We start from the raw sequence: 26,620 nt of genomic DNA, 5'->3' as shown, positions 1-26,620 counted from the left end.
GTATGCATGGAAGCCAAGGTCTACAGGTGCTTCCTGTTTGGGACGCCTTAGATGGGATGAATTAAAAAATGGTGAATATTGCAGTTCTTCCAGGTAAATAATAATCAAAATGATCATTTTAATGATAATTTTCCTTATATAATAATAATATTCATAATAATAACAATGATTACCTCCTGATTATTTGCATGGATTGAAAAAAAAGATTTGGATATAATTCTTAGTGCTGCAAGTCAATTAAAACTATTTCATCAATCACATGATTACCCGCGGATTAGATGCATGGATATTTAAATTGTATTCATGTGATTATTAGGGCTGCCAATTAATTTTAAGAAATGCAATTAATCACATTGCCTCCTGATGAATTGCACGGATTTTAAAAATATTTTTTAATATAATTATTAGTGCTGCCAATTGGTTAATTAAAAAAAATGCAATTAATTGCATCAATTAAAAAATATTTGTATATAATTATTAGGGCTACCAATTTTTTTTATTTTTTTTTTTAATTCAGTTAATCACATCGTTACCTCCTGATTAAATGCATGGATTTTTAAACATATTTGTATATAATTATTAGCACTGCACAATTGGTTAATTTGACAAAATGCAATGAAATGTACAAATGTGAAAAATTGCATGGATTTTAATTTTTTTTATAATTATTAGTGCTGCCCATCGATTAATTTAAAAAAAATGTAATTAATTGCAGCATCAAATATTTTTGATATAATTATTGGTTTCCGCCAATCAGTTAATTTGAAAAAAATGCACGTAACCGCATCATTACCCCGATTAAGTGCTGGATTTTAAACATATTTGTATAGAATTACTAGTAGTAGTGGTGCTGCCAATCAATTAATTTAAAAAAATGCGGACGGCAACATTATGGATTGTTAAATATTGTATATAAATGTTAGGGCTGCCAATTGATTCATTTTTTAAAATGCAGTTAATCACAGCATTACCACCTGATTAAATACATGGATGTTTTCAATATTTAAAAATATTACTACCTATGGTCTCTTCTGGTTCTGGTCAGTACTCGAGCAGCAGCATTTTGGATGTCTTCAAGACGCACCTGGAGTGTCGATAGCGGATGACTTTCAAATTGATCAGCAGAACCGGCAACGCTCAACTGATGTCAGTGTTTGGGTGGGGTGGGGGGGGCCTAGTGGCGTCACAGCTACAGTTCTTGCGCTGTGTGGTCGCGTACCCCTAAGGGTCTCGGTATCATCAGTCCAAAGACTCTGACGAGGAGATGCGTTACCTGAAGATGGATGCTACGTTGTGGTCTTTAATCTAACAGGCTGGAGTCCCAGATGACGACAGACATCCAAGCCATCCTCCAAATCCTCCAGAGGCAAAGCGCCACCGGCCCTCCTTCCTACAGCACCGGCAGCTCCGGCAGCCCCGAGGACCAGAGGCCGACCCTCGGGGCCCTGGTAGACTAGACAGTTGACTGGCGTAGAATCCCGGGCCTGCCTGAGAGACCTTCGCATTCCTGCTCCACACTGAGAGTCTTCCAGATGGTAACGTTGCCGGACGACCAAGACGACAAACTTGGAAATGCTCGTTAGTTGTGTTGGTCTTCAGATGGGGCAGGCAGCTTGGGGATCAGACCTGTTTGTGAGCCTCCGCTGACATTTGACTCAGGGTCTAAGAAGATGAGTGAATATGCAAACTGAACTTTTCTCCAGCCCTTCCTGATGTCCGTTTGGATTTATGAAGTGAATTTCCTCCACAGTATTTCTATGTACTAGATTTCACGTCAGCATGTACTCTATGTACAGTACGAATATGTCACGCCATGTTTTTGCAGCACGTTCATTTGTAAAGGAAAAGACGCCCTGTTAATTTTGTAACTTTTGCAAAGATATTGAACACGAATCCATTTTTAAGAGGAAAAACAAACAAGAAATAAAGGTTAACATGAATTAAATTTGTATTTGACTGAGTGAAAGAAGTATCTGATCCCCTCGCAGCCAGCAAGCATTCTGACCTCTGCTGCTTATCGTAGAAAGCGCTCTTGTCACACAAACAAGTGGGAGTTGTCTTTCGCTAAAGTCGCTCAAATTAGGCACATTTTATTTTTCAAAATGTTATTTTTTTATTGAAATTGTATTTTTGACTCAAAAGAATAAACTGGTAATATTATTAGGGAAAATAATCATCTCACTTCCGCCATCCTTACGCCGCCCCCTCCGCATGCCCGAAGCCAAAGGTCACATAACTCCCCCCTTTTCATAGCTGTCTTGGGCAATGCCTGTAACATAAAGTTACACGTTTTTTCTCATAAATGATTTACTTTATTGTCGTACATTTTCGACTTTATTCTCAAAATCTCAGATTCCTTTAATACTCCGTCACTGACAGGTATTGCCTGAGACAGCTGGCTATGAAAAGGGGGGACTTATGTGACCTTGGTCAAAGCTAATATTACGACTTTATTCTCGTGACGTTATGACTTATTTTTATTTTTTCAATGTGGCTCTAATACTCGTAGTTATATATGATTGATATGATTTAGGATTGGAAGGCTTGCTGTGGATTAGTTCCATTCACTTTTCATTGCTGCTTTGGAATGACTGAAAAATATGTTGTTCATAAACAGCAGATGACATCACTAATAGTATTAAAGCTGATGGTGATAATGATGCCACTTGACACGTAATACCCCTTTAAGACACATAACACCCCTTTAAGACTCAGGACAGTGATGCTCGTGACACGTATCTCTGATATCTTTAAAAGACTTATGACACGTTTCCTATCTCTATGACGTGTTGGTATTCATAAGATGTGGGTGTCGGTCATAGGAGAAGTGGACACGGCACAAGTAATTGCTTCCAGAGAGTCAACTGGTACGTCATAACTATTTATTGCTTGTACATTGATGTGGCTCAGTGACAAATAAGCTTGTAAAAAGGTCCTAACATAGCATAGCTAGCATTGACATTAGCTGCCTCATTAGCATCAAGTGGCGCCGGTGTGACAGTTTTGCGTCTCGTAGCGTGTGGATTTGGTGTGTGTTTCACTTGGCTTTGCAGCTGGAGTCCCTTGATAGTTAGGACAACTGAGATTACGCGGCCATGTTGGGGCCACTTCAAGCGTGCACAGTACGATAATGCATGTAAAAAGTGGTATAAAGAATATTAAGGTATTCAATGTAATATCCATAAAATAACTGCAGTTTAGATTAAGTGCACGAAATGACGTTCCCCGACCATACAGATCAAAATAAATCTAAAATTGGGCCAGATTGTAAACAGTATAATACGATTTTTATTTTTCCAAAATTCATTATTGCACTTTACATCTAACATTGCGAATTCCTTCTACAGTTTTGAAGCATTTTAAATGAAACTTCGGGTAAATGAGGACATTGACATGAAGATGTGCAAGACATGTTTTTTTTTGTTTGTCGGACAAAGCGTTGCCATGGTAAATTTGCTCGAGATCATGGATTACTTTATTTGCACCCAGAGGTGATTTACACAAGGATCATTCACATTAAACAGAAATTCACAACACCAAATACAACACATGGGACCGAACACTCCCAATTGACCTACCTAGCACAGCTTCGAAGACGACTTCGGCTTCCAGCCCTAACGGTTGATTTTATTCTCCCAAATTGTCCGTCTGTTGATATCTGAAGGGAATCTGTACAGCTTGAAACCCTCGTCGTGTCTATTCGTGCATCCAAATGCACAACAACCCGGCATTTTTATGACTAAACAATACAGCCAAGAATACTGTTGTATTCTGTTGTATAGCGGCAAACGCGAATTTGGCCCCCAGATGGCTCCACGAGTCACGTGACCGTATTTTTTCGACTCTCTATCAAGGGACTCTATTTGCAGATATCCAACTAATGTGTAAGCACATAACACGATTTAAAGTATTCCAAAGGTTAACTATATACCCAAACGTATAGCAAATGATAAAACACACAAATATAGCATTAATAAGTGAAAACATTGTACTCACGTGAAAGATTCCTTCAAAGGGATGCAGAAGATTTACTCAATTTACAACAGGTTTCCTTGCCGAGAGTCAACAAATGTGGAGATGTGATTCAGAACGAGACGGGGGCTAAGTGGGGTAAAGAATTGACTCTCCACTGCTCAAGGAACAACCGCTGAGCAACAGTTGCTAACAACAATCGCGTGACCCGGAAACGGATGTGAATCTTGCTGACACAGGCAAATGAACAAAACCTCAGCGAACTGATTCATTATTTTTTGTACAATTTTAGTGGACGGCAAACTTAAAAAAAAACAAACATTTTTTTTGACAAAATACTACCATGACAAGAATAGACTTCCCTATCTACCATTTTAAGTTTAGGCAGGCCCCATCACGCAAGTACTTGCATCATGAACAAGGTAGGCATACCGGGTAAGAAGCCTCAAAAGTTCTTGACCCTTCCGATGGCCACCATGCTCTTCATCTTTGGACTCGTCTTCATCCCCATGGTGTCGGCGCCGCCTACCCTGCAGAATGGGACAGAACCCGTGAACAAGCAGGACACTGCAGAAGGACGAAAAACTGAGGAAATTCAGGTAAAATAATTTATTTGCATACATGGGACAGGAAGTACTACAGTATTACCCACATCATGTCCTCTGCAGGCTCCGTCCACACCTGTGGACAAGCCGGACAGTCCCCTGCAGGCTCCGCCCACACCTGTGGACAAGCCCGACAGTCCAGAAGGATCAAAAACTGAGGAAGTTCGGGTAAAATACCTTATTTTTATACATGGGACAGGAAGGACGACAGTATTACCCACATCATGTCCTCCTGCAGGCTCCGCCCACACCTGTGGACAATCAGGACACGACAGGAGGACCAAAAACTGGGGAAGTTGAGGTAAAAGACTTTATTTGCATACATTGGATATGAAGTACTACCCACAACATGTCATCCTGCAGGCTCCACCCACACCTGTGGACAAGCGGGACAATCCAGAAGGACCAAAAACTGAGGAAATTCAGGTAAAAAATATGCAAAATAGTTGTATATATACACAAGATATAGTGTTTTTAATAAGTAGTTTTAATGCAATACAATAAGAATCTAAAATAAGAACAATCCAAATTATAATCAGCAAATTCATGTATTTTAAACAAATATTTAACTAAAAATAAAATTTTTCCAAAAATACCGTAAATCAAGGGAAAAGAAACACAAATGTATTACATAAAATATGTAATACGTAAAATATGTAATACATGAATTATCTACTCAGAGTGTATTGTTACTTTCCAACCATTTAAAGAAATGTGATGTTACTCGTGTCGGTATTGGTTGATAGTTGACAGTTGGACAATACCGGCATATCAGTTAACGGCAAAAAAGCCAGTATCGGACATCTTTCGCTCGTCGCATTGGTTTATCGTTCACAACCTCATTACTAACAGATTTGTCAACAATATTTGAAAGAGAAGAGGCCTCTTGTGTACAAAGTTTCAGATCTTTCAATACAGCTCATTAAAAAATGGGAACAAAAAGTGTTAAGTTTATATTATATTGTTTATATTATATTGCTTATATTGTTGAGTGTATCTTCATTCAACAGCACTGTATGTATACATTGTACAACTTAGACCATCACCACAAAGCTGTTATCCACACGGACAATCCTGGAGGTATTTGCTTCGTTAAAACAGTCACTCGTTTGGTCACAACAGCTGTTTCCCCCACTGTGAGGCTTATCTTGCACTTTATTCTGAGACAGACATTGTTACAATAGTAACACCTTATATACAAGAAAGCTGGTCATTCGTTTATAAGTTTCACAACGAATATGACATGTAAAAGGCTGATAAATACTATATTAGAGTGGAGAGTCCAAATTTCCCATGTAAAAAAATAAGTTTCATTAAGGGTTCAGATTTGGAGAGGCGACCAAAATTTGAGGGTCAAATCAACATCAGAACCCGACGGTGAATAAACATTGCTAAACCATTGTGTTGCTCAACATCATGACCGACACGTTATCAACGCTGCAGGCTGTGCCCACACCTGTGGACAATGAGGACACTGCAGAAGGACCAAAAACTGAGGAAGTTCAGGTAATTTGCACACACGGGACAGTGTACTAAAGTACCCACAATGTGTCATCCTGTAAAATGAAGAAGTTCAGGTGACACATAGTTTATTTGCATACATGAGACAGGAAGTACTACAGTATTACCCACAACATGTTGTCCTGCAGAGTCTAGAAGATCGCGTGCGCATGTTGGAGGCATACATTGAGGTAAAATATCAAACACACGACAGGAAGCACTAGATCATAGTGACCCAGAACATGTCCTCCTACAGAGACTGACAGATAATTTGACAAATCTAAATGAAAGAGCAGCAAAAACCACAGATGTCCAGGTAAAAATAATGGGACAGGAAGTTTTTATACACATGTACAGGAAGTGCTAGTTATTCACAAACCATGTACTCCTGCAGACTCTGATAGAACGTGTAGGAAAGGTGGAGAGAGATGCAGCAACAACCACGGATATCCAGGTAAACACATGGACAGGAAGTATTTAAATTTGGACTGTCAAAATAATGCGTTAATGGCGGTAACTAATTTTTTTCATTAATGATATTAAATTTTTTTGTGTAAACGCAAGCGCACCAGAGCAAGCATGCCTCTGTTATGATAGACGGAGTTCAACACTGGAGAATCCCCACACAGTGACGCTTTTTCTGACTTAATCCTGACCTGAAAAGCATGTATTTCCATACATGCACAGGCCGTTTACAGTATTACTGTGGTGGGATCGAGTCAGACTCGGGCCAAGTCAGGGTTGAGGTTTATCGTCACATAGTTTTTGACATTTATTTGATCTTGTTTATAATCAGATCAAATAATGACTTTAAATTAGACATGCAACTTCAATCACAGCGTGTTTTTTGTAATATAGCAACAAATGTCCTTTCTGTGACAACTTCAGACCGAAGAACACCATAGGACACCCTTTGGCAGTACTAACGTCTTTCAGATGTGACACATAGCTTGACAGTAGTTTTTTGAAGCGATCTACATCCAGTAAGTCAGGCGACTGCCACTGCAGAATCTTCCAGCCCTTTGGCTGCAACCAACCTTTGGGCCTGTTCGGTCAAACATCGCCCCGGACACACAAGATCTTGTGGAATTGAATTAATGTTACTTTTCACACACTGGAGATTCCCTGTACCTGAAGCAAACATCCCCAGAGCATGACTGACCCCCCGCCATGCTTCACAGTAGGCGAGGTTTTTTTTTATAGGACTTGTTCTTCTCCAGAAATATCGATCCACAGGCCCAAGAGTTCCAATTTTGTCTCGACAGTATCCCAAAACCTTTGTGGTTTGTGCACGTGTATTTTGGCATACAGGAGTCAGCAGGGGAGTCATCTCGCAGTGCACGCCGTACAGTCTGGGCCCAAACCTGACAAGTCCACAGTTCTTCTTGGGATTTTTCCACTGCCTTCAGCGTTAAATTTGCAAATTATGCTTCTAATTGTGTCTTCTCAAATGACCTGCTCTCTTTGACCTCTGTGCACTTGACCATGTTGCAAAGACAATTGTCTAGGAGCTGAGTAACGCAGTCGCTAACGAGTATTTCTATTGCTATTTAAACCCCCCGCAAGTGATGTGGTTTGAACCGGGGAAAAAGTGCCGTGTATGCATGATGTGCGCTCACGATTACCCACAACATTTCCTCTGCAGACTCTGACAGAACGTGTAGGCAAGATGGAGAGAGAGCGAGCAAAAATCACGGAACTTCAGGTAAAAACAGATGGATAATTACACGGACAGGAAGCACTACAGTGTTGCTGCTCTGCAGACTCTGACAGAACGTGTAGGCAAGGTGGAGGCAGACTCTGCAAAAACCACGGATGTCCAGGTAAAAACACGATACACACATGGACAGGAAGTACTGTGGTCCGGAAGTACTAGTGTTACACAACATATACTACTCCAGGCTCTGACAGAACATGTAGGCAAGGTGGAGAGAGACGCCGCGAAAAACACGGATGTCCAGGTAAACGCACATGGACATTTCAATTTACATACATGGACAGGAAGTACTAGTAATACCCACATGTACGCCTGTAGGCTCTGACAGAACAAGTGTACAATCTGGATGGAAAAGTAGTATCGGTTGTGGGATCTATAAAGAAAGCAGTTGTACAACCTGACACGTATACGTACATCCTCCTTGATGGGCTGACAGCACGCTTGGACAAACTGGACACTGCAGGAGCAGTAAATGACAATAAAGTTCAGGTAACACCTTTATTTACATACATGGGCAGGAATTACTACTCACATTTACGCCTGCAGACTCTGCAACAGCGTGCGGACGCTGCAGAAGCCGCAAACAGGGAAGTTCAGGCAAAAGTGAATAAGCTGGATGGAAAAGCAGAAAACATGAAGGTAAATACACCAATGCATACTTTATTCACATGCACGGACAAGAAATTAATTACCAACATGTCCTGCAGAATCTGGAAAAACGTGTGAACAAGCTAGACACCGCAGAAAGAGTAAACAACCTTATAGTCAAGGTAAAAAATACATGGACAGTGTAAATACATGGACTTAGTACACAGTATTGCTAACATGTACGACTGAAGACTCTGACAGAACGCGTGGACAAGATGGAGACAGCAAAAACCATGGACATCCAGGTAAAAGCACACATGGATACTTTACTACATGTACAGGAAGTACTACAGTTTACCCCTACGCCTGCAGCATGTGGACATGCTGAGGAATCTGATAACGTGTGTGGAAGCTGCAAACGCCAGTAAGGTCCAGGTAAAAACTACTGGATAGTATTTACATACTTGGATGGAAAGGAAGTACTACAGTATGACCCACAACATTGTAACTGCAGACTCTGACAGAACGCTTAGACAAGGTGGAGACAGATGCGGCAAAAGCCACGGACGTCCAGGTAAAAACATGGGTACATTATTTATACATGGACAGGAAGTTGTAGTGTTACTCCTGCAGGCCCTGACGGAACGCGTGGACAGAGATGCAGCAAAAACCACGGATGTCCAGGTAAACATGGATACTTTATTATGGGTGTAACGATTCATTCACTACATCGATGCAACGATTTATATTACATCGATCTTCAGCAAATTTCCATTCCTGAGAGCTATATCGAGCTAACATTGTCTAAAAGGTAATCGATTTAATCGATACTAGGAAATAAAGCATTGGATTTAAGCACAGCAGGTTTTACATGGATGTGTGTTTTGTTGCATTTTGACTCGAAAAAGTAAGTATTCATATTTAACTCATGTCTTAATTTGAAATAAGTGACAATATGCAAAGAACGCTTTGGATATTATAGCTTAGCTTACCGGTCCAAATATCCAAATATGCAAAGTAAGAACGTTTTAAGCATTATACCTTTCCGGTCCCGCAGCAGTGGCACTTCGTGACATTATCCAGCGCGGCGTGTCGCTTATTTAAACTCACGTGTAACCACTTCCTTACACTACTACACGCCATCTGCAATCACGTTTTCTCTCCCGGTTTGGTCTCATGATTATCAAAATGTATCATAAACCCACCACACCACGGTATCCTGTTCAGTGTCCTGGACGCATCCCAACCCTCTCAGTGGCAAAAGGTACAAGGAGACCACATTATGTATGTACAGTATGTACTTTATTTATCCCACAGCGGGGAAATTCACTTGTTACAGCAGCAAGCAAGATACGCAAGTAAAGAATGCATATTGACTACAACATGGTTCAGGTGGTGCAGGTGTTGTAGAGCCTGACAGCGGTCAGTATGAAGGACCTGCGGAACCTCTCCTCCTTACACCGTGGGTGTAACAGTCTGCTGCTGAAGGAGCTGCTAAGGGAACCAACAGTGTCATGTAGGGGGTTCAGCTTAGCCAACATCCTTCTCTCCCCCACTTCCTCCACGGAGTCCAGAGGACCGTCCAGGACAGAGCTCGCTCTCCTGATCAGTCTATTGATCCTGCTCCTGTCCCTGTCCGTGGTCCGTAAAAGAGTCCTGCACACACCAAAGGACCTCAGTCTCCTCAGCAGGTGGAGGCGACTCTGGTCCTTCTTGTAGAGGGCGTAGGTGTTGACAGACCAGTCCAGTTTGTTAAGGTGAACACCCAGGAATTTGTAGCTGTCTACCAACGCTATGTCACACACACAGTGACGGAGCCTCACATACTGTGGTCTGTTGGTGAGGTAGTCTATAACCCATACAGTTAGGTGTTGGTTGAGTAGTGACGGCCTGGAGAAGTCAAAAAACATGACCCTCACAGCTCTCCCGCTGTCCTCCAGGTGTAGCAGTGATCTGTGCAGCAGGCAGATCACTGCGTCGTCTACTCCGATCCGAGGCCGGTAAGCAAACTGCAAGGGGTCCAGCTGAGTGCCCACCAGGGGTTGCAGGTGCTGCAGGATAATCCTCTCCATGGTCTTCATCAGGTGAGAGGTCAAGGCAACAGGCCTGAAGTGGTTAGGCTTCTTGGGACGCGGTGACTTTGGTATCGGGACCACACAGGAGGTCTTCCACGGGGCCGGGACTCCAGGCTCAGGCTGAGATTGAACAAGTGCCTGAAAACTCCACAAAGCTGGTCAGCACAGTCCTTGAGGATTCTTGGGCTGATGCCGTCCGGTCCCAGGGCCTTCCTTGCCTTGATCTTTAGTTGACTCCTCACCTGATCAGTTATGGAGAGGGGGGTAGAGGATGGCTGGGATGGGGATGTGGGGGTGAAGAGTGGTGAGTTGGTAGGGGAGGGAGGGGGGGCAGACTCAAATCTGTTGAAAAACAGATTGAGTTCATCTGCCCAGATCTTGTCCCCACTGGCTTGGTCTCTCCCCACTCCTTTACCATGGCCTGTGATGGTCTGCAGGCCTCTCCAGACTTCCCTGGCATTATTCTGCTCCAGCCGCTTCTCCAGTTTCCTCCTGTAGCAGTCCTTCCCATTCCTGATCTTATGCCGGAGTTCCCTCTGGACTCTGCACAGCTCCTCCTTGTCCCCCGAGTTGAAGACCCTCTTCTTGTTCAGCAGGGCCTTAATCTCAGAGGTCACCCAGGGTTTGTTGTTGGGAAAACACCACACCAACTTGGAGGGCACGGTGTTCTCCACACAGAAGTTTATATAGTTATTATATAGTTAGTTATATATTACTTGCTAACTTACTTGCTTGCTAATTGCTGCACGGTGCTTTCAAATTGCTGCTCTTACCAACACAAAATAAGCCCTTGCTGCCATGGGCCCGTACAGGCGAGAAAGATGGAAGATACCACAAAGTAAATTATTCGTGGCAGTCCATCCTTTGTATTAAAGCATGTCAGCATTACTCATACTTTATACCCCTTACAAAAAACAACGGGAATCTAGGAAACTCCACCTGCACTGTCCAGTATCCTGCTTACTAAATTGATTTAAAGTTACTGAATCATTTCGGATCGTATCGTTCTAAACCAAAATCCTTCTTGAATCATATCGGCAACCACGAATTGTGATACGAGTCGAATCGTTACTGAAAGGAATCGTTACACCCCAACTCTGGACAGGACGTACTACTTACCCGCAACATGTACTCCTGTAGACTCTGACAAAACGCGTGGACAAGGTGGAGAGAGACGCAGCAAAAACCACTGATGTCCAGGTAAACACATATTTACTGGGGATGAGCGAGTACATCTTTATCTGGTCACCTGTCTAAATTACCTATCTGTGGAGTGGGCGTGGTTTACTCGGTAATGGGTTGTCTGAAATTGACATGGATTGATCAGAAGTTGCTAGGTTGTGTATGTGTGGTCTAAATTGGGTCACAACACACAGTGTTGGTCACCTGCAAGCGGCATCAAGTTCTTTGGTTGCTATTGAAATAAATGTGTTGTGTTAAGTGTACTGACAACTGAGATGTTGTGATTGGCCAATCAGGGCGTTAAGAGTGAATACATAATGAGGACTCGATTACGTCACGATTACGGATAACAAGTATCCGGCTCATCCCTCGTATTTACATACAGACAGGAAGTACTAGTGTTACCCACAACATGTCCACCTGCAGGATCTGACAGAACGCATAGACGGCGTGGAGAGAGAGGCAGCAAAAGCCGCGGACGTTGAGGTAAAAATGGATACTTTCTTTATACATGGACAGGAAATAGTAGTGTTACACAACCTGTACTCCTGCAGGCTCTGACAGAACGCGTAGAGAGAGATGCAGCAAAAACCACGGAACGCGTAAACAAGGTGGAGAGAGACGCAGCAAAAACCACTGATGTCCAGGTAAAAAAGACATTTAAACAGACCGGAAGTACTAGTGTTACCCATAAATGTACTCCTGCAGGCTCTGACAGAACGTGTCGTCAACGTGGAGAGAGACGCAGCAAAAGCCACGGACGTCCAGGTAAATACACACACGGTATTATGTACACGGTCAGGAGGTAGTAGTGTTGCCCATATGCAGGCTCTGAGAGAACGCGTAATCAAGGTGGACAGAGGCGCAGCAAAAACCATGGAAGTTCAGGTAAAACACATGGATACTTTATAAGTACTACAGTATTACACACAATGTGTACTCCTGCAGGCTCTGACAAAACGCCTGGACAAGTTGGTGGGAGATGCAGCAAAAAACACAGATGTCCAGGTGAAACACACATGCATACGTTATTTACGTGGACAGGTGGTAGTGTTACCCACATGTACTCCTGCAGGCTCTGACAGAACGCGTGGACAGAGACGCAGCAAAAACCACGGACGTCCAGGTGAAACACACATGGAGACTATATTTACATGAACAGGAAATACTACAATATTACCCACAGCAAGTATTACCCACAACATGTACTCCTGCAGGCGCTGACAAAACGCGTGGACAAGTTGGATGAAGTAGCAGGTGAGAGTATATTCATGTGTAGTAGTGTGATAGTGGAGTTGACCTCTGACCTGGCATCTGATGTGTCACTACAGGCAAAAGTAAGGTGGCGTTCTCTGCAAAAGAGGGCGGCAAAAAGGAAGATAACAAGGTGGTCTTCAGGTATATGGAGCTCAATTTGGGTCGTGCCTTTGACTGCAACACAGGTACCTTGCTAGCGTGTTAGCTCAAGTCAGCACCACGAGGGGGCATAAAGTTGTGATTGTCCCCCTGCAGGCATTTTCACAGCCCCCGAAAATGGCGTCTACTTCTTCACCGTGACCTGCTTTACAAACAAAGGATACATTGCTCTAACTTTGTTTAAGAACAGAGAATTGAAGATGCAAATGTTTGACACCACCACAAAAGACGAACGCAGTACCACAAACAGCACAATATTGCAACTGATGAAGGGAGACATTGTGTATCTCGAGCCTGGTGAAGCGCACACGTTTCACACTGGTGCATCACTAAGCAGCTTCAGCGGCTTCCTCCTCGGGCCCAATGTAAAGTAGATGCGGGTGTAACAACCCTGAAAAGGGGAAAGATATGAATGAGGACGGCCGGACACGATGTCTCCCTCTGGCAGCCTCATCCAGAATGTTTTAATGATTTCACAAAAACACATGTGTATATCAGGCACACAGGAATCATTTTGTTTTCACAGGTGAACTTATACAGCAAACCAAACAAATTAATAAAACAACAGTGTCCCTTTTTACATGAAGGTACTTAAATGACAAAACATTCTTTTGAAGTACACAATTTCAATACAAAGTACTTGCATGTTATTGTTAACATTATCAGACTGGCAGGTCTCAAAGAGCATATACATGTCTACATGAACAAACAAACAAAAAGACAACTTACACAAGTTCGTGCTACACTCCTCCCGAGCGCCATTACTGCTCCTACAGACGGCAGCCTGCTATCTTACATTTCTATGTAGCACACAAAACGTGGTTCAAAACTCCGTTTTAAATCTTACTTAAATGCACCAAACATGCTCAAGACGTTCACATATTGCAGTACTGTATCTAATACATCTAACTGACCAGGACATACCTGAAAAGGGGAAAGATATGAATGAGGATGGACGGACACCACGTCTCCCTCTGGCAGCCTCATCCAGAATGGAGCACCGCGGCCAAGAGCTCCCCCTTTCTGCCCTTGCAGATGTAACTAATCGATCCCAGATGAACTGATTACAAGTACATTTTTAACCATGTTAACACATTTTACACAGTTTAAGTTGTTATAAACCTTTTACACTGTTTATGCAACTCTCATAGATTAATATTAGAACAAGGCTGACCTATTATTTAATGAATTATTCACTTTTTAAACCAGCCCTTTTTAATACAATCTATCACAGGGGCGCATCCATCCATGATATAATACCGGGGCGGTATTGGTACCGGATGGATGCTAGCATAATGCAGTTTGTGCAGCGTACCGGCTGAAGCCACCTACTAACGCTCGTATCATATTGTAATATTCACATCCGATAGGCGGCTGCCTAGAGGGTGCCAACTTTGGAAGGCGTCGCATGTGTAAGCCACAACCCACGTAACGCACACGCGCACTAGCCATGTTTAATCACAATTTGGCTTTTTAGCTGCTAATGTTAGCTAGCAATGAATGTATAAGCCTATAAAACTCCCAATTTTTTGTAGATATTTTTGTTTGTCTTTGAAGTCAGTATTGCTAATATGCCAGCAGTGGGATGTCTTTAGATTTTGCAACGGTTAGGCGGTTGGGCTGCCTAGAGGGCGCTACTTTGGAAGGTGTTGCACACATGACATCCTGTCCTCTTTCATGCTTTGAGCACATAAGCCACAGCCCACGTAAGACACACGTGCGTACCTATGTTTGCCAGCAACCTATTTGGTTAAGTTTATTTGCTAATGCTAACAGGACCATTGTTATGCCAATTGTGACAAATCCAGATATTTTTCTTTAAAAGCACTTACTGCTAACACGATAGCCACGGGTGATGTTCTTATATTTGATGTTTTTGTATCTATAAAATTCATGTCTACCCCCTATAGGAATTGTTTGCAACCGGCTGCCTAGAGGCCGCTAACTTTGGAAAGTGTTGCACGCATTGCACCCCGCCCCGCTCTTTCATGCCTTGAGCACACGCCCCGCATAACACACACACACACACACACACTGCGAATGATTTTTTTTTTTGTCTTTGAAGCCACTATTGCTAACATGCTCCGTGAGTGGTGGTCTTACATTTCTTGAGAGTTGCAAACAGTCCTTTTTCTTGCTTGAAAAAAATGTAATAACAATTGCAAACAGTTCCTTGAAAAGTTCTAGATTGTTGATGATGATGTTTAGCATCTTTGAAAATTGTGTATCTTTGGACATTCCAATATACACGAGTGGATGTTAAAACTTTGGTGGGAATCAATAAAGTGTTGAAGTTTGTATTTGTACTTTATTAATCCCACAGCAGGGAAATTTACTTGTTACAGCAGCAAGCAAGATACGCAAGTAAAGAATACATAGTGAAAACAACATGGTTCAGGTGGTGCAGGTGTTGTAGAGCCTGACAAGGTCCTCCTTACACCGTGGGTGTAACAGTCTGCTGCTGAAGGAGCTGCTAAGGGAACCCACAGTGTCATGTAGGGGGTGAGAGGTGTTGTCCATGATGGATGTCAGCTTAGCCAACATCCTTCTCTCCCCCACTTCCTCCACGTAGTCCAGAGGACCGTCCAGGACAGAGCTCGCTCTCCTGATCAGCCTATTGATCCTGCTCCTGTCCCTGTCCGTGCTGCCCCCTCTCCAGCAGCCCACAGCATAGAAGATGGCTGAGACCACCACAGAGTCAAGGTCCGTAAAAGAGTCCTGCACACACCAAAGGACCTCAGTCTCCTCAGCAGGTGGAGGCGACTCTGGCCCTTCTTGTAGAGGGCGTGGGTGTTGACGGACCAGTCCAGTTTGTTGTTAAGGTGAACACCCAGGAATTTGTAGCTGTCTACCAACTCTATGTCCGCTCCCTGGATGTTCACCGGTGTGAAGTGAGATGTTTTCCTCTGGAAGTTAATGATCATCTCCTTTAAGTTGCAGCTGGTTAAGCTCACTCCAGCTGACAAAGTCCTTGATGACCGTCCTGTATTCCAGATCATTCCCCTCTGAAACACAACCAACGATGGCTGTGTCATCGAAGAACTTCTGACACTGTGTGGAGTTGTGTGTGAAGTCCGAGGTGTAGAGGGTGAAGAGTTGGCACAAATGGTCTCCCGATGTTTCCCTGGCCACACTTGTTGACTTTTCCCCCCGACCTCATTTTCCAAAAGCTACAACATTATTTAAAATTGCAACTTTTTTCTTGTAATTTAGATTTCTATTTCACCTTTATTTTACCAGGTAAGATCAGTTGATAAGTTTGTCATTTACAATGATGACCTGGCAAGAGGCCCTGGCATAAAGTCTAAAAACATAATGTAACCATGCAATCAATAAAGTATACTCAACACAACAGTCAGCAAGAGATTGTTAAACAGGTGGAGTGATGGAAAGAGTGTTCAAGGGAGTTCCAGTCACTGGCTGCAGCAAAACGGATGGAATTTTGGCCAAAGACAGTGCAGGCTTTTGGAAGAGACAACATAATGATGTCACTGGATCTCAGGTGATTGTTGTTATGGGAAAGGTGCAAGAGGTTGCTGAGGTATTGAGGTGTTTTCCCTTGAGAAGCCAGTGATGAAGTCGCCTAGAAGGGCCAGCCTATCACACCAAGGCGCACCAGAGACAAAATGGATGGCTGAATGGGAGAGAGACTACCATAATCATCGAGCATGGTCATCTTCACCAGGGTATGTTTGGCAAAGCGAGTAAAAGGTCATATTACGGTAAAGGAACCCCATCTGGCCTGCAGATTATGGATGTGGAACTTGAAAGAAAGTGGGGGTCCAACCAGATACCCAGGCATTTGGAGGAGCTGACCAATCCAGTTGTGAGCCGTCAGCACAGGTAATCCTGACGAGGGGGCAAGTGACACTCGTTTTTTGATCAAATAAGATACAGTTGGTCTTTTTTGAATTGAGGTCATGAAAAGGCATCTCAATGGACGTGAGGCTGAGTGTGGAGTGAAGGGCCATACAGACGCACACTGCAAAAACAGCTGGAAATAGTTGGAAGAAGCCCAAATTATATGAAAATGAGAACTTATTTCAAGCAAAAAATGTATGGGATAATTAAGAATATGAGTTCTAAAATAAGCAAGTTCTTAACCACATAGCTAGGTTTATGTCAAATGTTCTTACTACAAGGTAAGAAGGAAGCCATAAGGTTCTGGAATTCAGTAAAATGTGCTTTTATGAGGCTCGATTTAAGCAAAAATATTTATACATATTTCACACTGCAAAAACGACATTTCAAGAAAGAAAAGTCCAATTTTAAGCAAGCATTTCTTAAAAGAAAAAATATCTTGTCTAGCAATTTTCAAAATAATAAAGTATCCAATTCTGTTGATATTTTTTGCCAGAAATTAGTTATTTTTTCTAATAAGCTAAAAACTTCATTTGGATTATTCTTCAGCAACAGATGAATATATATTTAAAGTATGAGCAAAAACTGCTTACCTAACTTTCTAAACTTAAGAACGGACTCACAGAAAATATATCTCAAGATTTGCTGATTTCAGAATAACAATTTTTTTCTAATAACAAGCAAAAAACCTTATTTTGATTATTCTTCAACAACAGATACGAATATTTGCCCTAAATTAAGAATAAAACTGTTTTGTAAACTTTCTAAATTTAAGAATGCTCTCACACACAGAAAATAAATGTAAAGATTTGCTAATTTGGGACCAATCGGCGATCCAGTTGGAATCATTTGCTGCTTACCGGGGAGATCAGACTTTAGCGTCTGGTAAACACAGAGGTGGCGGCGTCTGTGTTTACGTAAACAAACGGTGGTGCACAGACGTACAGACGATGGAAAAGCACTGCTCGCAGGACATTGAGCTGCTGAGGGTGAAATGCAGACCTTTTTATTTGCCTCGTGAGTTTAGCGCTGTGTATTTAACTGCTGTTTACATCCCACCACGAGCTAACACTGCTAATGCACTAGGCCTCCTGCATGACATCATTGATAAACACGAGACCAAACACCCAGACGCTGTATTTATTATATCTGGCGATTTCAACCACTGTAACCTCAGGACTGTCCTCCCCAAATATTACCAGCATGTGAGCTTTCCCACAAGGGAAAATAACATCCTGGACCAAGTCTACAGCAACATGAAAGGTGCTTTGAAGGCTGTTCCAAGACCCCACTTTGGAAAGGCTGACCACATCTCTATATTCCTTTATCCAACATACAGACAACTTCTTAAACAAGCTCCCCCTGTAAGTACAGCAGTTAAAGTGTGGAATGAAGAAACTGATCAAGTACTTCAGGACTGCTTTGGCTGCACAAACTGGGATGTGTTTAAAACTGCAGCGGGGAGGGAAGATTGTACTGTTGATTTGGATGAATATGCTTCTGCTGTTACTGGCTACATTAGCACATGTATAGAGACTGTTACCACCACCAAGTATTACAGAAAATACCCTAACCAAAAACAGTGGATGAACTGTGATGTAAGGGCTCAGCTACGTGCTCGTTCGACTGCATTTGTCATGGGCACCGCTGATGACTACAAAAAGGCCAGATATGACCTGAGGAGGTCCATACGGGAAGCCAAAAGACAGTACAGACAGAAGCTGGAGGGCTACTATTCCACCTCAGACCCTCGGCGCATGTGGCAGCGGAGTAGCGTAGCCACGTCCAGCCATACCACACTTCCTTTTTTTTTTTTTTTTTTTTACCACACTTCCTGATGAGCTGAACGAGTTCTATGCCCGCTTTGACACCCAAACTCCTGATGAGCAGAGAGGGTGGCTGGACTTGGGGAGCACACAGGACTCACCTCTCATGGTGAGTCCGTGCACTTCGGGTTTGCTCATCAGAGCTAGCTGATGTGCTTGCTGACATATTTAACCTGTCGCTTGCACAAGCATCTGTACCGACCTGCTTTAAGTCCACCACCATAGTGCCCGTACCCAAGAAGAGCAACGTGACCTGCTTGAGTGACTATCGCCCTATAGCACTCACTCCTATTGTTATGAAGTGCTTTGAAAGAATAGTCATGACCCACATCAAAAAGAGCATCCCGGCGGCAACTGTGGACCCTCTACAGTTTGCATATCGCCAGAACCGGTCCACGGATGATGCAGTCAACACTGCCATCCACACAGCCCTTTCTCACCTACAGGGCCAGGACACATACATCAGAATGCTATTTATAGACTATAGCTCTGCTTTTAATACAGTCTGCCCCCACAAACTCACAAATAAGCTCCTCACACTTGGCCTATCTCCCTCCCTCTGTAACTGGGTGTTTAACTTTCTCACAGGCAGACCCCAGTCAGTCAGAGTCCACAACCGCACATCCAGCTCAAGAATTGTGAGCACTGGGACCCCACAGGGGTGTGTGCTGAGTCCACTCCTCTACACGCTCTTCACCTATGATTGCGTGGCCTCCCAGAACAACACCAGCATCATTAAATTTGCAGATGACACTACAGTCATCGGACTGATCACTGGTGGTGTTGAAACGTCATACAGAAGAGAGGTGGCGGACCTCATAGCTTGGTGTCGTGATAACAATCTCATTCTCAATACAGATAAGACTAAAGAGATGATCATCGACCCAAGAACAAGGGAAAAGGAGCCGCATAGACCCCTGTTTATTGATGAGACTGAGGTGGAGAGGGTGAAAACCTTCAAGTTCCTTGGCACACACATCAGCGAGGACCTCACCTGGTCTCACAACACCCAACAAATTATGAAGAAGTCCCAAAGGAGACTGTACTTCCTGAGAAGACTGAGGAAATTTGGCATGTCCACCACAATCCTGAGTTGCTTCTACAGATGCACTATGGAAAGTGTCCTTACCGCCTCCATCACTGTTTGGTACGGTAACTGTACAACATGTGATAGGAAGGCACTCCAGCGGGTGATCAAGACCTCACAGAACATTGTTGGGGCAGCCCTCCCCTCACTGCAAGACATTTATAAATCTAGAGACCTACGCAGAACACACAACCTCATCAAGGACAGCACACATCCACAACACTCATTATTCACACTCCTACCGTCAGGCAGACGCTACAGGAGTTTGAAGTCCAGGACCACAAGGCTGGCAAACAGCTTTTACCCACAGGCCATCAGGCTTCTCAACGAAGCACTCACACACGCCGCACGCAACACACACTCATAGCACTTTATTTATTTATTTGTATTAATGTCTCTTCTGTTTTTGTTGCTTAATTTATTGGTATTTATGTTTATGTTTCTTATGTTCTTATTCTTTCTTGTGTTTTCTTTCTTTTCTTGGGAGAATGAACAGAATAAGATTTTCATTGCATGGTATAACTGCTGTTTTACCATGCACATGACAATAAAACTCTCTTGAATCTTGAATTAAATCTAGTCATCAAATCTGTGTAAATGTGTAAAATTATTAAACTTGCTCCAAGAAAATACAACACTGTTTTTATCTGGTTTATAAATGTAAAAACTAGTGAATTTACATGCAAACCATGCCAAAAAAAGAGTTGTGATAGTGTTTATGACAATAGGTTTTCCTAAATTAAGTGAATCTTAGATACAATCACACTCTTTTTAAATAAAGTTCCATCCAAATGATTTGCTTCCAGCTGCTTGAAAAGAGGTAACCAGCATAATTCCCATTGGGACGGTAAAAGACATGAACTGTATGGTGGGTGAGTGTTTAGTCTTTTAGCTCTACAGTCAGGCAACGTGGGTTCAAATCCCCATTGGAACACACCTGTGTGGATCACACACACTACTTGTGTGCCGGCTTCTCCGTATACATGATAGGCTAAATTGGAGACTCAAGATATTGTAAGAAAATAGATAACACTCCTACATCTGCTGTACTATATGCCTCATAAAAGCACGTTGTGTCTCAGTTTAGGAATCTTATAAGATTGGCTTACTTCTTACCTTGCAATAAGAACATTAGACTTAAATCTAGCTACGTGACTCAGAACAACGTGCTTATTTTATATTCTTGAAAGTCCCAAGAAAAATATTCTAGTTAGAACAATTCTAGCCAAGCAACTTTTGCTCACCCCACTGGCAGAATTTTTTGCTTGAAATAAGAAAAGTTGTCTCATTTTAATAGACTGTATTTCGGGCTTCCTTCAAGTATGGGTGGGCATGGCTGTTTTTGCAGTGTAGATGTACGAGTACACAATGGAGGAGTACACATTTCTTGATGGGTAAAAAAAGAGCTCGCAAAACCTTTGCGAGATAATGCAAATATTTTCCAAAATAAGGCAAAACGATGTGAGAAACATATTGACATATTCAAACTTCCGGGATCAATAACGCCCAAGTGAATGGTTGTAACACAGCAAACCATACCTCTTTCCACCCGTGGCAACACAGACTAACAGCTAAAACGCAGTTTTTATCAAAACGAGCCGTCTTCTGTGCGGTCTGACTTATATTGATCTCTAGGAGAAGCCGGCAGCGAGCCCAGAGCGCAGGGACCGTCTACAAATGTCTTTTAAATGGGGGAAGAAAATGCTGTTTTCTGAGAATAAAGTCAAAACATTCAAAGAAATAAGTGTTTTAAGTGAGGATAAAAGTGTTTGAAAGCTTTTTCACCTACATGACAAAGCCGACAATTAAATTAAAATGTGTAAATACACACAAAAATCCAGAATTGTACAAAATATAGATTTTTCTTTTTTATTGTGAATAAGAGAATATGAACTCTCCACCAGCATCGATTATGGAAAACTCCAAATGGAGCCGATGCATAGAGAGTAAATATATATAATACAGATGTGCTATATAGAATTTGAGTGTATTATTTTATAAAAGTTACAAATGGGCCTAAAGTGTCATCGTCACTGGAGCTCGTATTCAAACAGCTCTTGGCTGTAAACATTTTTTTTCATGATGTATATTAGCATTCATAAGCAGTGGCAGTAGGCATTAGGTTCCCCCGAAAGGTCCAAAACCCCTCCGGGGACCCGACTGGCCATGGTTCCTGCAGAACTGGGACGTGATCCATCCGTAATTGGCTCCTTGGCGGGTCTGGACTCACGGCTCCGCCCAACAGCAGCACTTAAAGGGACATCGTGCACATGATGAACTGTCCAAAGAGAACACAGCTGGTTAATGCGGTTAAGCGCCATTTCATTCATGCATAGAGAAATACTAGAAATAAATAAATAATATATAACCTAGAGGTACTAATATACATTTTAAAATGGGTTTATATTATTTTTATTACATATTAAACATGTTTATAATTAAATACCATTTTTTTTTGTAATTGTACAATATGTGTCTAGACTTGAGAAAAAAGTGCCATTTAATTCATTCACTCCTAAAAAAAATATATTATATATATATATATATATATATATATATATATATATATATATATATATAACAAGGTAATAAACCTATGTACAGTATAATATGCATTTAAAAAATATGAAATTCATTGATTTGTATTATTTATATCACATATATAACATCATATTAATAATTTAAAATTAAGTGATTCAAATGGATTTATATTATTTCTATCACAAAAAACATTTTTTCAATGAAATATAATTCTTTTATATTATTTCTATCACAAAAAACATTTTTTCAATTAAATATAATTCTTTTCTAATTGTACAAAGTGTGTCCAGAATTTAGAAAAAAAAGTGCCATTTATTTAATTAATTCATTAAAAAAACAATATAACAAATAATTAAAACAAATTAATAAACCTATATATAAAATCATATACATTTTAAAAATATTCAATTAACAAATTATTTGATTTATATTATATTACATATATCAAATTTGAAAAATTAAATGTCATGCTCATTTGGAGCTGTCAAGTCAAAAAGGGATCATTATTATCATTATCATTACTATTATTATATGGTGGGCGGTTGAGGTGGCAGAGGGCAAGCAGGTGCGAGACTGAAGGTCTTACATCATCGTAAAGGAAGTTGACAGAACCTCGCTGCATCGTATCTCTCCTCTTAAAGTTCTCTGAAATAGGAACATGCATGAACTATAAGAAGAATGTAGTAAATATTGTGTAAACTACATTTAACAAAAACATTTCTGTCTCACTCTCATTTCTTCTTCTAATTTCTCCTCCCAAAAAAAGCATAATAGAAATAAACAATATACACATGTACAAGTATATTCAAATAAGCTTTTGATCAGCATCACGGCTTACCGCTGGCGGCTGCAAACACGTCAACTTTAACCGCAATACGGGGTTGTGCACTTGGACGCCGTCGAGGCGAGTCCGGTACCTGTGAGCGCGCGAAGCTTGACGCAGCAGGCCACGTAGTCGTCGAAGAAGATGCGTCCGCCTCTGTTGTAGCGCTTCAGGATGGCGTTCAGAGCCTGGGGACTGATGCGGTATCCTGGTGAGGCGGCAAAATAGAATAAAGTCACCATCACCCACGAGGGATCTTAGCGTGGTCGTAAAAGACCCACATGTTCGACCAATCCAAAAAAAACCCAAAACATCTACATCAGGGGCAGAAAAGCTAAGGCCCACGGTACACTTTCAGCCCACCAAGCTTCTTAAATTATTATATTTATATATATTATTTAGCTAAGAATCTTTCTTAAATTTAAAAAAATATATATATATTAGTTGTATTTTTTTTAAATAATTATGATTTATATCATTCATTTTTATAATTACTTATATTTTATAATTATTTATATTACTACATTTTTGATAATTATATCCTATTTTTTAAACAAATGTTTAATAATTATACTTTATTACTTAAATATTTTTGAGAATCATTTTATTATTTAGATGCCAAATTTTGTAAATAATTTTTATTATTACTTTTGTCTGGTTGTTATTCATCATTCATTTTTCATAATTATTTGTTAATTATATCATTTTTATAATTACTTTTTATTTTATTACTATTTATATTAATACTAATATTACAATTATTTAAAATTTATAATATTAGTATCATTGTGTATATCTAATGTTCTATATTTATGTTTGTTAGATTTTTATTTAGATTTTATAATTATTTTATTACATTTATATTTTTACAAATAAATGTGTGTTTTAATTGGATTATTAATTATATTGTATTATTTATATTATGAATATCTTATTTACATGTTACATTAGATACTTATTTAAACCATTTATTATTATTTTTTAGAATCACTGTTATTTTATTATTATTTATTTGTATTATATTTCTGTATAATTACTTTCATTTTATTACTGTTTATATTATTTTATAATTATTATTATAGACATTTTTAATGTATTATTATTGACATTAGTATGGTTATATGTATTTATATATTTATAATCATTTAAATTTTTATAATTATTATCCAAAAAAATTACATTCAAGGCATAGCGAGCAACATGACTTGCAATGCTATAGAAGGAGTCGCACAGAAATAGAGCCAATAGAGTATACCTGGAGCCATCTACAGCAGTATGAGCAGCATTTCATACGCAGCGGTCCAACCAAACGCACACGATACTACCAAAACCAAAACAAGTCAACACACACGACGCATAACCTAACCTACCTGGCAAAAGACCAACGCTTACGCACGACATACGTAAAATGCCAAAATGACACCCGTGTCAGCTTCTCGCCGCAAAGCATGCTGGGTAGCTTGCAGGATCGCCCTGTCTGTCGCATTTTTTGCCACGTTTATGACTCAATACAGAACATGTGGAAGAGGTCATCTGGGAAGTAAACAAAGTGCTACAATTTGGAAACAGGCCAACATTTTTGGGGCAGACTAAAGTCAACGGAAGGTCGAACTGTGAAAAGACTTTGCGTAACACCTAGCCGGAGGGTTCTGCGCAGTATTCCGGTGTACTGTCACGCTAATAAGATGAAAAGTCCTAAGTCATCGACAGCGTCCCACCCATTGAGCTGATGGCCTGGCTCATCTCGTGGGACTCCACGGTCCCGCTCCTGTCCCGGTCAAACATCATGAAGTTCTGCTTCCAGCCATTCAGAGCCATAAACAACTCCTTGAACTCGTTGAAGCCCATCTTCCCCGTGAAGTCCCTCTGTGACGCCGTGGTGAAGGTTCAATGGCTGACGGCAGACATGTTATGTGACGAAACACTAAAGGATACATCCAGCATTGCAATCATGATCCTGCAGGTCTCCAGGCTGAAGGCTGCAACATGAAGACAGTTTGTCATGGTTAGGTTAAGATAGCATAGCATAGCATAGCATAGCATAGCATAGCATAGCATAGGGGAGGCCACTCACGGCTGTAGGTTCCAGTGAAACCAGCTTGAGTCAGGCACCTTTGCAGCTCCTCTGCATCCACCTCACCGTCCTACAAGGAGGTGAGAAGACCTCATGATTGGCAGTGTCCGTAGAGGCACTTTCTGCTACTGGGATTGGGGGGAGGGGGGCTTACCTGGCCAGCAATGGCTGTAAAATAACCCCACATGGGGTCATTAGCAGCTGGGGATGGAGCGCCATATGCGCCGGGGTAGCCTCCTCCGTAGGGCACATATCCAGCCCCTCGGGGCGGTGCACCTCCCATTGGTCCACCCATATGACCGGGCATTGGTCCGCCGGATATCCCACCGGGTAGCATTGGTCCGCCGGATATCCCACTGGGTAGCATTGGTCCGCCGTGGCCATACTAAACGTGAGAAAAGGAGCATGTTACATGACGTCATCGTATAATTTGCAAAATTACACATACCACAAAAGTTAACTGCAGACAGAAAGAGGGTGGTCAGTGTCCATCACGGCACACTCACCATTTTGACCGTGAGTGCAACAACATCCGGGTACTGACGGCACACTTCCTGTTGCAACACTTCTCAGCGTGTACAAACTTAAGATCAAGTGGAAGCATGGAAGTGTGTCACAAGCCTAATTCATAAATGTATCCCAAATCAATCACAAGACAGCAGTTAAGTCGAGCAGTAGCACGCACAAGTGAATCTTGTACTTGGTTATTTTCCAACCCGGAAGTCTGTTTTCATGGATCGTTTCTTTCCGACGCCCAGTGGTAAACTCGCAATGTGATGTTTATTATTTATATGTAGTTCATTTTGCCCTTACTTAACAAGTCACAAACTGTTTAGTAAAAACACAATTGGATTAAGAATGTTTGTGACACAATTCGGGAAGAGGAGCGCAACAGCCGAACGTGTTCTTTTCAACTAAAAGTGAATTCATTCAACTGTGATGACTTAAGTTTACTCACCCCACCGTATCCTGGGTAAGCCATATTAAGTTAAATTTAAAAAATGGCACAGGTTGGTTGAAGCGCTAACAGCACAGACTCTACTACTGCTTTGACTTGCTTCTTTACTACTTCCGGGAAAGCAGTTGTTGTTTTTTTGTGTCACTGTTTTTTCCGTCTTAACTTTATTGAAAATGACATAAACCAGTAACAAAATGATAACTAAGTGTAAAATAAAAGTATTTGATGTTGTAATTGTAATCGATATCTTGGGTGTTGTATACTAAGGACCTATAAACACTTTGTTATTGTGCTAAATCGATGTTTTTTAATTTTTGTACTTTAGAATTGCTGATAGGCCAGACGTTTGGCTTCAACGAGCATCGTCGCCACTCGTTACTTTTCGTTTTATTTCG

General features: G+C 41.3%; 3 protein-coding genes and 1 long non-coding RNA gene across 22 annotated transcripts in view; 2 read left to right on the top strand and 2 right to left on the bottom strand.

Moving 5' to 3' along the window:
- Nucleotides 1–1,949, top strand: part of LOC129173125 (potassium voltage-gated channel subfamily H member 7-like) — a 40,655-nt gene extending 38,706 nt beyond the window's left edge. For all 6 annotated transcript variants that reach the window (XM_054763764.1, XM_054763931.1, XM_054763849.1 and 3 more), the window contains one exon: nt 1,313–1,949. In XM_054763764.1, the coding sequence (XP_054619739.1) occupies nt 1,313–1,457 (145 nt within the window). In that variant the 3' untranslated portion in view covers nt 1,458–1,949. The remainder of the gene's footprint in view (nt 1–1,312) is intronic.
- On the bottom strand, nt 58–14,202 carry LOC129176956 (uncharacterized). 6 transcript variants are annotated; one of them, XR_008569552.1, is made up of 9 exons: nt 13,980–14,192; nt 13,785–13,855; nt 13,086–13,446; nt 12,947–12,991; nt 8,327–8,406; nt 8,209–8,251; nt 4,799–4,864; nt 4,625–4,695; nt 58–4,502 (listed from the first exon to the last, which is right to left on the bottom strand). It is a non-coding gene; the product is annotated as an uncharacterized LOC129176956 (long non-coding RNA). The 6 variants fall into 6 exon arrangements; XR_008569547.1 differs by having other exon boundaries at nt 8,327–12,991; nt 13,980–14,202; XR_008569551.1 differs by having other exon boundaries at nt 61–4,502; nt 4,799–8,251; nt 8,327–12,991; ... (1 more) ...; nt 13,297–13,446; nt 13,980–14,199.
- Nucleotides 2,548–15,341, top strand: LOC129173777 (uncharacterized). 9 transcript variants are annotated; one of them, XM_054765470.1, is made up of 27 exons: nt 2,548–2,867; nt 4,352–4,394; nt 4,509–4,571; nt 4,641–4,745; nt 4,816–4,878; nt 4,941–5,003; nt 6,021–6,083; nt 6,227–6,268; nt 6,334–6,393; nt 6,472–6,531; nt 7,723–7,782; nt 7,841–8,038; nt 8,113–8,433; nt 8,502–8,564; nt 8,634–8,687; nt 8,755–8,817; nt 8,897–8,956; nt 9,016–9,066; nt 11,598–11,657; nt 12,066–12,125; nt 12,194–12,286; nt 12,348–12,527; nt 12,588–12,647; nt 12,715–12,765; nt 12,857–12,896; nt 12,971–13,081; nt 13,152–15,341. In XM_054765470.1, the coding sequence occupies exons 2-27, from the start codon at nt 4,386–4,388 to the stop codon at nt 13,427–13,429; spliced, it is 2,331 nt and encodes a 776-aa protein (XP_054621445.1). In that variant the 5' UTR covers nt 2,548–2,867; nt 4,352–4,385; the 3' UTR covers nt 13,430–15,341. The 9 variants fall into 9 exon arrangements, with proteins under 9 accessions (XP_054621445.1, XP_054620996.1, XP_054621264.1 ...); XM_054765021.1 differs by having other exon boundaries at nt 4,352–4,571; XM_054765289.1 differs by lacking the exon at nt 2,548–2,867 and having other exon boundaries at nt 2,888–4,571; nt 7,841–7,900; nt 7,979–8,038.
- Nucleotides 15,342–21,671: 6,330 nt separating this feature from the next.
- On the bottom strand, nt 21,672–26,366 carry gca (grancalcin). The gene is made up of 8 exons (XM_054767509.1): nt 26,226–26,366; nt 25,422–25,652; nt 25,268–25,337; nt 25,129–25,172; nt 24,912–25,059; nt 23,288–23,401; nt 22,957–23,015; nt 21,672–22,107 (listed from the first exon to the last, which is right to left on the bottom strand). The coding sequence occupies exons 1-8, from the start codon at nt 26,247–26,249 to the stop codon at nt 22,081–22,083; spliced, it is 717 nt and encodes a 238-aa protein (XP_054623484.1). The 5' UTR covers nt 26,250–26,366; the 3' UTR covers nt 21,672–22,080.
- Nucleotides 26,367–26,620: the final 254 nt, after the last annotated feature.

The sequence above is a fragment of the Dunckerocampus dactyliophorus genome, chromosome 1 (genome assembly GCF_027744805.1).
Source record: "Dunckerocampus dactyliophorus isolate RoL2022-P2 chromosome 1, RoL_Ddac_1.1, whole genome shotgun sequence".
Classification (NCBI taxonomy): Eukaryota; Metazoa; Chordata; class Actinopteri; order Syngnathiformes; family Syngnathidae; genus Dunckerocampus; species Dunckerocampus dactyliophorus.
Note: the sequence above shows the minus strand (reverse complement) of the source record. Positions and strands in the feature narration are given on the sequence as shown.